The sequence below is a fragment of the Octopus sinensis genome, linkage group LG18, assembly GCF_006345805.1.
Source record: "Octopus sinensis linkage group LG18, ASM634580v1, whole genome shotgun sequence".
Classification (NCBI taxonomy): Eukaryota; Metazoa; Mollusca; class Cephalopoda; order Octopoda; family Octopodidae; genus Octopus; species Octopus sinensis.
The window spans coordinates 34287533-34302030 of NC_043014.1; the positions used below are offsets into that span (position 1 = coordinate 34287533).

General features: G+C 36.7%; 1 protein-coding gene across 1 annotated transcript in view; it reads left to right on the top strand.

Annotated features, from left to right (window-relative positions):
- Positions 1 to 229: 229 nt before the first annotated feature.
- Positions 230 to 14498, top strand: part of LOC115221232 (RNA cytosine C(5)-methyltransferase NSUN2) — a 30190-nt gene continuing 15921 nt past the window's right edge. The window contains exons 1-9 of the mRNA XM_029791386.2: positions 230 to 268; positions 2043 to 2123; positions 4466 to 4560; positions 7073 to 7180; positions 8454 to 8559; positions 10490 to 10561; positions 11379 to 11463; positions 12441 to 12580; positions 13906 to 13955. Coding sequence (XP_029647246.2) covers positions 230 to 268; positions 2043 to 2123; positions 4466 to 4560; positions 7073 to 7180; positions 8454 to 8559; positions 10490 to 10561; positions 11379 to 11463; positions 12441 to 12580; positions 13906 to 13955 — 776 coding nt within the window. The remainder of the gene's footprint in view (positions 269 to 2042; positions 2124 to 4465; positions 4561 to 7072; positions 7181 to 8453; positions 8560 to 10489; positions 10562 to 11378; positions 11464 to 12440; positions 12581 to 13905; positions 13956 to 14498) is intronic.

The following is a 14498-nucleotide window of genomic DNA, read 5'->3' on the forward strand; positions in this document are numbered from 1 at the left end:
TTTTTAAATTCAAATGCCCAGTCCTGTAATAACCAAACAAAATATCTTTTAAAATGGGTTTGGTATTTCCAAATGCTGATGGTACTTGTGTTCAGATTAGCTTGAAAATTGGCATTATTGCAGAAATGTTTGTGTTTTTTTTCTTTTAATTATTAAATTGGCATTTGTGGTAAAAATAATATTGTGCATGTAAGATTGTTAATTTACTGCATAATAATAGCTAAAAAATATGCCAAAAGAAGAGATGTTTGGTTGTAATAAATTACATGTAACTAGTAATTGACATGGACATATAAGTTTTTCTTTGGCCTTTTTGCACCTTTTCCATTATGAATTCTACAGGTAAGATGAGTTGCTCGCTTCAGAAACAATTTAGCCAGGTATATATGAAAGTTTGATAGGGGTGGGGGCTATGAAAATTAATTGCAAAACCTCAAAATTCATCAGCACATGCAGTTCTAATTGAGAAAGTATGACATGATCAAAGGCATTCTGGTGATGACAACCTCATCTTTGTTTTTATTTAATAGACTTAATGTCACTAGGACTAAATTATCCACAGTGTTCCCCTCTCTTTTTAAAATGGTTGAGTGTGATTTGAAAACAACTTGGCTGCTATTTCCAGCAAGCTCAGCAACCATATAGAGGATGTCTCCTTATAGGTTAGATCTCTTTATAGAGTGAAAGTTGAATTTAACAGAACAGGAAACTCTGGGATGAAGGACTACATAAATGTACTGTTGATAAGAAACCAAGAAAGAGTGGCTATACAAGTTGTTGTTGTATCATTACTTTCTGGTACACAAGTCACTTACAGTCTCATTAGAAAAGCAGAGAACAGAGACTGCACAATGAATGAACAAATGTTGAAAATTTTTCAGTTCTAGGGTTTTTATTAATCAGGCAGACAGTTTTGAATTTGGTTTCAGGTACCAGTGATTTATCTCGCTTGAAATATGAGAGGGGGCATAATTCCAGATTGGTGTGTATCTAGACTTTTTCTATTTTTCTTACAAAATCAAGTTATTCAGGCTTAAGATAATTTACTGGGAATAATGATGACTCATTGCACATATAAAGTTGGTACACCTAGAAATAGCTCTGTAGTGTATGGCTTTTACATTCAGCTCAAGTTTGCATTTGCATAATTTTGTATGAGCTGTTTGACCATTTTCATCCATTATGGAACCTATCAGCAAAATTATGTTTGGTATTTTTTGAGGGCGCATGACTTAGTGGTTAGGATGTTGCACTCACGATTGTGAAATTGTGGTTTCAATTCCTGGACCAAGTGGTGCATTATGTCCTTGAGCAAAACACTTAATTTCATATTACTCTGTGATCACTTTGACACTCGATGTGTGGTACACTATGCATCAGTTCAGGCAATGTTGATTTGATGGAGGGAGTGAAACTTACGCTCACCTCCTTATGAGAGCTCAAAATCTCTCGTGGAGGCGTCATCCAACCAAAGTTCAAATATATGGGAAACTACCACCTGTATCATCTCTTGTGAAAGGTAAGAGAGTCCAGTTTGCTGGACATTGTTGTAGAGCTGAAAACGAGGCAATTTCTCCTCTGGAAGCCATCTACTCGCGATGCCAGAGGGCACACACTCTCCTACCCTGATGTAATCTCCAGGGATACAGGCATCCAGCAACAGGACCTCCGTAATGCTATGATGGACCGTGAAGTCTGGTGTAGCATAGTAAATTCCATTGTCTCGACCACGGTCGAACAATGATGATGATGAGCTAATATACAACACAAACATTTGATCACTATAAGCAGATCATTTGTGTAGGTTGATCAGCAATAAGTTGCAGAACCTTCTTTCTTGGACTACAAAAGACAACCATCATGTTTAGCATTTCAAGTTATTTTCTAACGACAGCCTTCTGACTTTTCAAATTTCCAGAAGATTTTTTTGATGTAATTTTCAAGTAAAGTATTCAAGAGTTGGGATTTTTTAGAAAACCAAGAAAAGGTTAATGTTTGGTTGGTGTTAACTGAAACTATAAAACTGTATATTTCTGTTTTAGGGAAACAACCGTGATAAGTGGCAGCCAAAGAGTTACAAGCTCACTGTACGACATAATGAACTTTTTCAGAAATATTACCAGGTAAGTGGAGTTGAGCATTTTACTATTTCCCTCACTCTATCTCTCTATATCTCTTACTCTTTACTCTTTTACTTGTTTCAGTCATTTGACTGCGGCCATGCTAAAGCACTACCTTTAGTCGAGCAAATCAACCCCGGGACTTATTCTTTGTAAGCCCAGTACTTATTCTATCGGTATCTTTTGCCGAACCGCCAAGTGATGGGGATGTAAACATACCAGCATCGGTTGTCAAGCAATGCTAGGGGGACAGACACACAAACATATACACACACACATACACACACACACACACACATATATATATATATATATATATACACGACAGGTTTCTTTCAGTTTCCATCTACCAAATCCACTCACAAGGCATTGGTCGGCCCGAGGCTATAGCAGAAGACACTTGCCCAAGATGCCATGCAGTGGGACTGACTCCGGAACCATGTGGTTGGTAAGCAAGCTACTTACCACGCAGCCACTCCTGCGCCTATATATATCCGCTTTTTTCTGTCTGTTGTTTTGAAGCAATTATTATCGATCTTTCTATATAAAAAGTTTATGAATCTGATGAAGCCTTCTGGCTTCACAGACCCCAGTAGAACCGTCCAACCCATGCTAGCATGGAAAACGGACGCTAAACGATGATGATGATGATGATGAAACAGAGAATTTTCATCTATTTGTATCTCCATGTTTGTGTATCATAATCATTCTCATTTAATGTCCCACTTCCATGCTGGAATGGATTGGATGGTTTGACAGGAGTTACCAAGTCAGAAGACTACACTAAGCTCCTACTGTCTGCTTTGGCATGGTTTCTAAAGCTGGATGCCCTTCCTAATGCAAACCACTTTACAGAGAGTACTGGGTGCTTTTTACATTGCAGCAACAGCAGTGAAGTCACCAAGTAGCTTGCTAGACAAGACCTCCAAAACTAAGTGGGGGACCCCTTCATATATGTGTGCACGTGTTTTGTTTGTTCCACAGGCAGTACCCCCAACATGGCCGTCGACTCAAACGAGTAAAAGATATGCATTTTGGGAATGAGACTGTCAGTGGTTACGTTGAATAAGATTCTGGTGGACCAATTATTGGTTCAGTGCATTTTTAACAGCCACCAGATTGACAAGTGAGTGTGCAGCTAGGATAGAACAAAAGTGCCAAAAAGTATCTTTATTCAAAATACTGGTTTCTCAGAAATGTTTTTGTCAATGTATATATATTTTTACTTGATTATACACAAACATACATGTTTATATAGTAGCTCGAAGAAACATTCCATTCTTCTGGAACAGGAATGGAACCCGTTTCATCAATGAAAATAAGAGAGGTAGAGTTATGTGCCTTGTTTTGCGGCCACAATTGAATGGTTGTATTAAGATTAGGTACATGACTAAAAAATGGTACAATTTATTTCCAATTACTTCTTCCAAGATGGCTTCACGTTTCTTTCCTTTTTCCTTCTCATTTATATATCTTTTTAGCAGTGGTTAACTTGCTGTACTCGCGTGAACACTCGTTGTTCAAAATTTCAGTACGGCAGTCTCTCATACAAATTTATTAAGGGACATAACTCTGATTTCTCACCCTAACAAAACAGATTCTGCATGAGTGGCTGAGAACAGGGGAGACGGCTCTCATCGTTATTTTCTCTCTATGCTTCTAAATGTGATGTGTATTAGCAGCCTTGTCGGAAATGTTTAGTGTTAACCCGTGCATATGCAATATTTAAATTTACTGATTACTCTCATATTTTAAATATACAACTGCATATATTTATTCTGTGTTTGTCTTGATATAGAAATAAAATTAAGTCAAAGTACTTATGGTAGGATAAAATTAACAAACCTTTTTGGATCAAGGAATTAATCCATTGAAACAAATACAAATTCCAATTTTGGTTAATCAAAGAATGAAAGCTAACAAATGTGGTTGTGTGGTAAGAAGCTTGTTTCCCAACCACATGGATCTGAGTTCAGTCCCACTGCATGATACCTTGGGCAAGTGTCTTCTATTATAGTCTTGGGCTGACTAAAACACGTCATTCTAAAAATATATAAACACACCATTCTTGAAGCTATGAGATAATGCATGATTAATTCAAGATAATGGGAATAAATAAGCATTATATTTGACAGAGTAATATGAATGCTTAAGGGTTATAAAACATTTGAATGTGAAGATTTCACACTATTATCCCCGAAGAAGTTAATGAACTTACCACTATTTACCATTAGTGCCAGTTACTTTCTGTGTTTTTGTTTTTAGTAATTATACTGACACTAATACAATTTATGTACATTTTTTTTTTTTAAGCATTTTCATATATGGTTGATTTCTATTTACAGGGGCTTGGAATTGTACCCGATGGGGAATGGGACCAATTCTATAATCATCTCAAAGAAAGCCTTCCTGTATCATTCCGGTTTACTGGTTTCAAAAGGTAAATAAATAAATAACATTTTAATACTTGTCTTTGCATGACTCCTGATTCTTTGAAGAGCAAAGGGAAATATGATCTGGAATTAGCCTTGATATTTCATTTATCATATGGAAAATTGAAGGGTTTAACCCTTTAGTATTTTAAACTGACTCTGTTTTACTATATTGAACTTGCTTTATAGTCAAACTGGCTAGATTTGGCCTCTCACGCCTATCCTGCAAAGTCGTTTTAAACATAAACAATCACATTGTCGAAATCTCAAAGCTACAAGATAAAGCATGATTAATTCAAAATAATGTGAATAAATAAGCTTTACATTTGACCGAGTAATCTGAATGCTAAAGGGTTGAATATAACTGTAAGCGATATACACATGTTATCATAGTGCAGGTGCATGGCCTAGCAGTCAGGGTGTTGTATTCATGATCACAAGATTGTGGTTTCAATTCCTAGACCAGACAGTGTGTTGTGTTCTTGAGCAAAGCACTACATCTTTGACAGAAGAGTCCACCATCATAGCTGATTGAATTCATTGATGAACTGACTTGATAACCCAATCTTAGTTGTATTTCTAATGAGTAGACAGTCTGCATGTTCAATTAATTTTCAATATGATCAAGACTTTAGAAGAGTTTAGTAAAATATCTATAACATATAGGCGTAGGAGTGGCTGTGTGGTAAGTAGCTTGCTCACCACCACATGGTTCCGGATTCAATCCCACTGCGTGGCACCTTGGGCAAGTGTCTTCTACTATAGCCTTGGGCTGACCAAAGCCTTGTGAGTGGATTTGGTAGATGGAAACTTAAAGAGGCCCATCGTATATATATATATATATATATTTATGTGTGTGTATATATTTGTGTGTCTGTGTTAGTACCCCAAAACATTGCTTAACAACCGATGCTGGTGTGTTTAGGTCCTGTAACTTAGCGGTTTGGCAAAAGAAACTGATAGAATAAATACTAGGTTTACAAAGAATAAGTCCTGGGGTCGATTTTCTCGACTAAAGGCGGTGCTCCAGCATGGCCACAGTCAAATGACTGAAACAAGTAAAAGAGTAACATATTGGTGAAACCATACAATATCATTCATGTTATAATGAAACATAAATTGAGGATTTTAATTTAAATATGAATACTTTGATACAACAGATATCAGATAAGTTTTTATTAAAAGACTTAATTGTATACTCTAGCTGTTCCAGAATTGTATTAAATCCCTGGGCAAAGCATTTTTATGTATTTTATGTAATCATCATCATCGTTTAACATCTGTTTTCCATGCTGGTATGGATTGGATGGTTTGACAGGAGCTGGCCAGATGTCTGTTTTGGCATGGTTTTTATGGTTGGATCCCTTTCCTAATGCCAACCACTTTACAGAGTGTGTTGGGTGCTTCTTACATGCCACCAACATGGGTGTGTTTATAGAGTACTGGCATGAGTGCATTGTGCATGTTACCAGCATGAGTGCATTTTACATGGTACTGGAACCTGCAAAGGACATGTCTGTATGGATGGATGACTGATTTCACTTAGCTTGATGTGTCTTCTCAAGTACAGCAAATTGCTATGACTCCTGGTCTCTTGTCATTTCCTCATTGAGGCCCAGCATCTGAAGATCCTTTCTCATCACTTCATCCCATGTCTTCCTGGGTCTACCCCTTCCACAGGTTTCCTCCACAGTTAGTGATCAGCACTTCTTTAATAGAGTATTTGATACTAGATACCGAATGTCACGTTGACAGGGTGAAATTTGGAATATAGGTTAGGCAGTGAGTTCACAAAATCACGATCATGCTGGTCAAGATGCTTAGTGGCACTTTGTCCATCTTTACGTTCATCATCATCGTTTAACGTCCGCTTTCCATGCTAGCATGGGTTGGTCGATTTTGACAGAGGGATGGTGAACCAAATGGCTGCACCAGGCTCCTATCTTGATTTGGCAGAGTTTCTACAGCTGGATACCCTTCCTAATGCCAACCACTCCGAGAGTGTAGTGGGTGCTTCTGAGTTCAAATTCTACCAAAGTTGACTTTTCCTTTCAGCCTTTCAGGGGTCAATAAAATAAGTACTAGTTGAACACTGGGGTCAATGTAATCGACTTATCCCCTTTCCCGAATCTGCTGACCTTGTGCAAAATTTGAAATCAGTATCTATATATGGGTTCCAGTTGTAGAAATGTTGGTGGAAAAAAAAAAATCCTGGCTGGGATTCTTTACGGAATAAATCATTGGAATTTGAAGACTATACCATTTCCGACTGTACCGTCTCTGAAGATACTTATGCCGTTATCCTCATTAACTTAATTGTTCTCCAGGAATTCCTTTTACCTCTTAGATTTTTCATTTTTTTTCTTTCACTTTTAATCCGGCACTAATATTATTGGTGAACATGGCATGGTCTTCCTTTTTTGGTTTCATTGTCTACTGCTCTGTCTTCTAATAATAGTTACTTGTTTTGTGATTCAATCAAATTGAGTTTTTTTTTTGTTTGTTTTCCATCTTCCTAAGGCAATCAAGAGTTCTGTTGAATATCATCAAGACACAGTACTTTGAGAAGCTAGTTGACATTGAATCTGAAGATGGGAAACCCATTCAGCCCTTGAAATGTATGGAATGGTGAGTAATGCTTTATTTACATTCTCTGGTCTAATTCTCTTCTTTCTCTGGTCTAATTCTCTTCTATCGTTTAAGGAATTTCTTTTCCATTTTTTTTTTGTCTTGCAATGTTTAGCTTCAATTTTATTTAAAATAAAATGTCAGAATCAACATCTACCAGATTTTTTATATAATAATTCTTTATAGTTCTATATTTAAGAGATGAGGAATTATATACATTATTTACATTATTTATATTTGACAGATATTTGTCCTCATCTTTTTTGTTGTTAACACAACGTTTCAACTGCTATACCCTTCAGCCTTCATCAGGTGTCTTGGGGATATTTTTAAACCTGGGTTCTCATTCCTAAGATATTTTTTTATGTTATTATTATTATTAAGGTCACTGCCTGGAATCGAACTCGGAATTTTGGGGTTGGTAGCCTACGCTCTTAACCACTATACCCATGGGCATATGGCGTAGTGGTTAAGAGCGTGTGCTACTAACCCCAAGATTCCAAGTTCGATTCCAGGCAGTGATCTTAATAATAATAACATCAAAACTATGTTAGGAATGAGAACCCAGGTTCGAAATTTCTCCAAGATACCTGAAGAAGACTGGAGAGTATATCAGCTGAAACATGTTAACAATAATCAAGATGAGGACAAATATCCGTCAAATATAAATAATGTAAATAATTCTTTATAGTTTGATATTTGAGCTGAAAGATTTAATAGCTAGAAAATGGACTAATTAAATAGTAAATTGGACTATTTTCAACTGCACTGCAACTCTTGCTTATCATTCATTACATTCAAGTTTTACCCCAATATTTAATCATCTGTTACTATCCTCTCTTAATCCACTGCCTTTATTTCTTGTTTCCTAGGAGTTTTGCTCTGGCAACTCACAGCTACTGTCTTAAATTTTTCCCACATACTCCCTCCAACCCTAATATAAATGTGAGGTAGCTCTATATCTTCTCCAGAGCAAGTGGATGAGTATTTGAGAGAGCGGAGAAGAGATTTTATGCCAGGGACAAGCAGAGGAGTCTACATTATCCAGTGTATCTTTCCTCTTAGGGTACAATCTGAGGGAAATTACTGCTATTTTTAGCATCTTGATTACCCACACAGTGGCTTTCTTATTGATTTGTTATTTGAAGAAATTTAGGTGGTATTTTTAGCAGGTTGAATATCCATGTTGGGACACTCAGGCTGGCTTATTGTTCAAGGTAATATAGCTGTTATTCCTTAAAGTGTCTTCTCTTTTTATTTCTTTCTTTATAAGGTATCCTGATGAGTTGGGCTGGCAACTGAATTTCTCTCGTAAAGAAGTACGCAACAACACTGCTTTGGAGAAACTGCATAAATTCCTCATTTCGGAGACAGAAAGTGTGAGTAAAACTATACTCTTTACTCTTACTCTTTTACTTGTTTCAGTCATTTGACTGCAGCCATGCTGGAGCACCGCCTTTAATCGAGCAAATCGACCCCGGGACTTATTCTTTTGTAAAGCCTAGTACTTATTCTATCGGTCTCTTTTGCCAAACCGCTAAGTTACAGGGACATAAACACACCAGCATCGGTTGTCAAGCAATGCTAGGGGGACAAACACAGACACACATATATACGACAGGCTTCTTTCAGTTTCTGTCTACCAAATCCACTCACAAGGCTTTGGTCAGCCCGAGACTATAGTCGGAGACACTTGCCCATGGTGCCACGCAGTGGGACTGAACCTGGAACCATGTGGTTGGTAAACAAGCTACTTACCACATAGCCACTCCATCGCCTTGATTTTCATTTTGAGATTCTCTAAGTAATTTAGCTGGAGCAGTTTACACTTCTCAATTGCTAAAGTCCTCTGTTACCAAACTGTAAATGAAAGAGGGTCTGACTTGAGAATTAAATATGTTGCTGTTGGTAATGCAAATATCTGTCAAATGTAAATAATGTACTCAAGTTGGATATTTGGGGAATGTCTACGATCATCCTGGGTTGGTGTTTCTGTTAGTCAGCAAGCTGGCAGAAACATTAATGCGACGGGCGAAATGCTTAGCGGTATTTCGTCTACCATTACGTTCTGAGTTCAAATTCGCCGAGGTCGACTTTGCCTTTCATCCTTTTGGGGTTGATAAATTAAGTGCCAGTTGTGCACTGGGGTCGATGTAATCGACTTAATCTGTTTGTCCTTGTTTGCCTTCTCTGTGCTTAGCCCCTTGTGGGTAGTAAAGAAATAGGTGTTTCTGTTAGTCTCAGTTAGCCAACCAGGTTGAAGTGTATCTTGAACTGTAAAATTTTGCTCTCAAAATCTTGGAAACCATTCTAGCACACATACTCAGTAACAGCATCCTCTCCGTATACAGTACATATCTTCCTGCAGGTTTCTGTCACTTTCTTGCCTTTTTTTAAAAGAAAAAAGCAAAACATGAGGTATTGTCTCAAGTATCTAATGAATGCTCATGCTTGACTGTCCAACCCATGCCAGCATGGAGAACAGATGTTAAAAGATGATGATGAATGTGTGTGTGTGTCTGTAGGTATTTACAAGTATCATGAGCAAAACAAGGGAACAATTACTTGACTTGAAAAAAATAGCAATCAGATCCTCCTTAACCCTTTCGTTACTGTCTTTATTTTGAGATGCTCTGTGTTTCTTTCAGTTACTTTAAATATAACAAAGAATTTAGTAAAATAACTTAGTTATCATTAAGCTAGTGTTAGGAACATGAATTGTGACTAAGGTTTGGTGGAAGATTTTAATTCAAAATTTTTGAAACCAGGACATTTGTACTCAGAACCAGAGCCGGTTTCAGCCGGGTTGGTAACAAAAGAGTTAAATCACCCCTTACTGTCTAAAAGAACAACAACAAAAAATGAACACATTTGACAATGTAGTTCTTGATGCACAAAGTCTATCAAATAGATGAGATGGTCACAGCTTTAATGCCTTTGATCATGTGCCTGTCTGCTCAGTTATGATCGACTTGGGTGTGGTTAATAAACAACATCTATTTGCTTCAGTCATTTGACTGCATCCATGCTGGGGCACTGCCTTGTAGATTTTAGTTGACCAAATCAACCCAATACTTATGTTAAAGTCAGGCACTTATTTTTGCTGTCCTGCTATGTTACTGGGACAAACCGTCACAAACAAAAATCTTCCACACAGAAAGGCTATAGTAGAAGACACTTGCCCAAGGTGGGATTGAACCTGGAACCATGTGGTTCAGAAGCAAGCTTCTTACCACACAGCCAAGCCTGCACCTATCTTTTTTTTTTTTCCCAAAGTAAATTTTGAATATATCTCCATGTTTGTTGCAGGGAAATATCAGCCGTCAAGAAGCTGTCAGTATGATTCCTCCAATATTACTTGATGTAAAACCTCATCATAAGGTAAATTTTCATCTTTTTTTTTTTGTTCTGAAACATTACCTTGTCACTTATATTTCTATCTTCCTGTCTTTTTACCTGCTTCATTTAATTTTCAACCTCCTATCCCATTTTTAACAGAATTGGAACTGAACCCACATTAAATAATGTAATCAGCAACATCATACAATGTCTGATGAAGGGATGTTCATGGATGGAATGTCTTTGATCTTAAGTCTGTTCTATCAGGGTTAGTCACTGATCAAACTGTAACATCACAAGAACACCTATGTTTATTTTATTCTTATGAATAAAACCATGGCGGTCACCACCACACACACACCATTGATTTAGCATCCACTTTACACCACTTGCATGGGTCAGATGGAATTTGTTGTGACAGATTTTCTATCACCAGATGCCCTTCCTCTCACCAACCCTTATCTGTTTCCAAACAAAGTAATATTTCCCCATAGCCTGACATGCTTCATGGAAGATTGCGTACAATCATGACATAAGGTCAAGACATGGATGCTCACAAACACACACGATGGTTTTTTTTTCAGTTCCTGTCTCTCAAATCCTCTCTCAAGGCTTTGGTTGGCCCAGGGCTGTAGTAGGTGACACTTGCCTAAGGTACTACACAGTGGGACTGAACCCAAGATCATATAGTTAGGAAGCATCCTGACTTCAGACACATTGCAGTACTGACTGCAAGATACGAACCACTGAGCTCTTAGCTGACTGTCCGTTACCCTATCCACTTGGCCTTCCATGCTCAGAAAAAATTAATTTTTATTCTTGGCTTCTTAACAGTTTCTCTATATTTTGGTGTATCTAGGTATTGGATTTGTGTGCTGCTCCAGGATCTAAGACAGCCCAGTTAATAGAATTTCTACATGCTGACGAGAACAAAACCATTCCAGGTAGGTTTAGCCCATTAGCATTCAATTTTTATGCACGCACAGAGAGAGAGAGAGAGAGAGCTTCTCCATTGTTTTGAGTTAATCATGCATTATTTGGTAATTTTCAAGATTTCAGTGATATGATTGGTTATGTTTAGAATGACATTGTTGGGTAGATGTAAGAGGACAAATCTGGCCAGTTTCATCATAAAACAGGTAGAATATTTGGATTTGGTATGACCAATTTAAATGCTAAATGGTTAAACAGTTTATAGTATTCTTGTTTTCTTGTATTGGTTTCGGCCATTGTACTGCAGCCAAGTTGGGGCACAGTCTGGCCTGAAAGGATTTTCAGTCAATCATCAACACCTGCACTATTTTATTAATCTCTATTTAGCAAATGGCTAAATTAACTTTTGTCATAAAAACAGCTTGATGCTCTATTTTACACATATATACTCAAACATAGACATACTGCACACACATTTATGACAGGCTTCTTTATTGCTTGTCTGAATATAACGCTTATAAGGTATTGATCAAACTATAGTTGCAGTTGAAAACACTGACCCAAAGTGCTGTGCAGTGGGTTTGAACCCAGAGCCATGTGGTCGCAAAGTAAACTTGTTAACTGCTTAATCATTCCTGTGCCAATATATGCCAAATTTTCTTCTATGTAAAATGCAAAAAATTTGTATATAACTATTTAGATTTGCTTGAATTTCGTTAGTATAAACCAATTAATGATTTACTAATTATACTATATTATCTCATTATGTAAGTAGAGAGAGAAAGGAAAAAGGAAAATTATTTTAGCAAAGAGTAAAATAAGGAAGTTATATGAATTTTCTCCCACTTTACATTGTTAAATCACTTTCTGTACCTTTGCTTTATTTCTCAACGCTTTTATATAATTTTGACAGGTTTTTAATGGGCTGAAGAGATCCACTTTGTAACATAAAGTGTATATATGTAAATCTGTATATCTTTTATTTTAGATGGCTTTGTTGTGGCTAATGATGTTGACAATAAACGCTGCTATATGATGGTACATCAGGTGAAGCGTTTGCAGAGTCCATGTTGTGTTGTAGTCAACCATGATGCTGCTACTATGCCAAACTTGAGAATGTCTCCCGATGTAAGTAGATTTCCTATTTAAAAGAATCACAAATGAATTAACTCCTGTCAAAATTTTCTACATAACCAGTGCTAGGCATTTTACGGAACAATTTGAGAAAGTGAAAAATTGTAATGATTGATTTAATTATTGGTGTAATTAATTTGAATGCATCATCATTATATTTTTCATTCTTTGTTTCATACATCATTGGAAGTGATGCCTTGGGAGTCTGTTTGCAAGATGTCACTCTCCTTCGTCAGCACATGAACTGACAATGGATCTTGTGTAGTTGTTGCTTAGCCCCAGATCAAGCCGACCCACAATCAATGGCATTTCCATTTGTAACCATTCCATCTGTCTATAGATATTTAAGACTACATTATTAAATCTGTCCTTTATTTAACCCTTTCATTACCAACCCGACCAAAACCGCCTCTCGCTCTGTAGTATAAATGTCTTGTTTTCTTAAGTTTTGAATTAAAGTCTTCCACCAAACCTTAGTCACAATTTATGTTCCTAACACTAGCTTAATGATAACTAAGTTATTTTACTAAATTCTTTGTTATATTTAAAATAATTGAAAGAAACGCAGAGCATCTCAAAATAAATTCGGTAATGAAAGGGTTAAGACAGTAGGGTGTTATATGAGTGAGAGTTGTTTGTTATTTCTTGCATGCCATGCAACCATGTAGAGGCTCCCTGTTTGGTTCTTGCTATATTCTTCAATAAACACCCTATTGTGTTTAAAATACTGATGACACAAGTCAATGAAGAAACTCCTCTGTTGTTGCTCAGTGTATTCATTTTCAATCTGAAATCTCCTTTTATTGTAACCCTTGCTCGCAATAAAGTTGAGGTGGCTACTTCTAGAATACTAATTTAAGTAAAAATAACCAAGACTGAGTCAACAATAATAACAAAAATTTCAACCTGTGATGAACACAATGTATTTCAAAGCTAATAATATATAGTGTCGCTTCTCACACAAATACTGTAGCCTTTGAGATTTATACTCTCATCAGCCCTTGAAGTGAAAGTTATAATAATAAGATTTAGGGGTCACTATCAAACATAGTCTTTTAATTGAAGAAGCCTGGGAAACTTGACCCCAGCAGAATTTGAACTCAGAACTAAAGAGTTACAATGAATATCACAAGGCATTTTGTCCAAAGCTCTGAAGCTCTGACATTAATTACTGTTTCTGGTTGCTGATGCATCTTGGAGATTATCCTGGTTTGATGGAAGTTAATAGCATTGATAATTACAATATTGGTGATAACGATATTCATTATATTAATACATATGTATAACACATAATACAGCATTTTCATGTTTTTTTGCAGAGTCCTGATTTTGTTTCTTATGACAGAGTTTTGGCTGATGTTCCCTGCAGGTAAATATAATATACACACACACATATATGATGGTGTGTGGCCTAGTGGTTAGGGTGTTGCACTCACAATTGTCAGATCATCTGTTCAATTCCTGGACCGGAACAACTCATTGTGTTCTTCAACAAAACACTTCATTTCACATTGCTCTAGTCCACTCATCTGTAAATGGGTAACTCTGCAATGAAATATCCTTCTGATCAGGAGAGAATGTTGGCCTGCATGCCTAGCAGGTAGGGTGGCGTGATTCAACAGCTAAAACAACGTAAAGTGCATTGTGACCAGCAATAAACAGCAATATCCAATAATCTGGTCAATACTGTAATTATGTATACTAGCAAACCTACCCATCTACAATGGGAAATGAAGGGAGGGTGGAATATGGTATGGGAAATGTAACAAAATATAAATAACGGTTGGTTTTGATTATATTTATGTACAGCTTTACATAGTACATATTCATGATATTACATTTACAAAACTTCTTTGTAAATGATATTTTATGTTTGATCAATACTAATTAGCTGAATCTGTTGCTCTGCTCA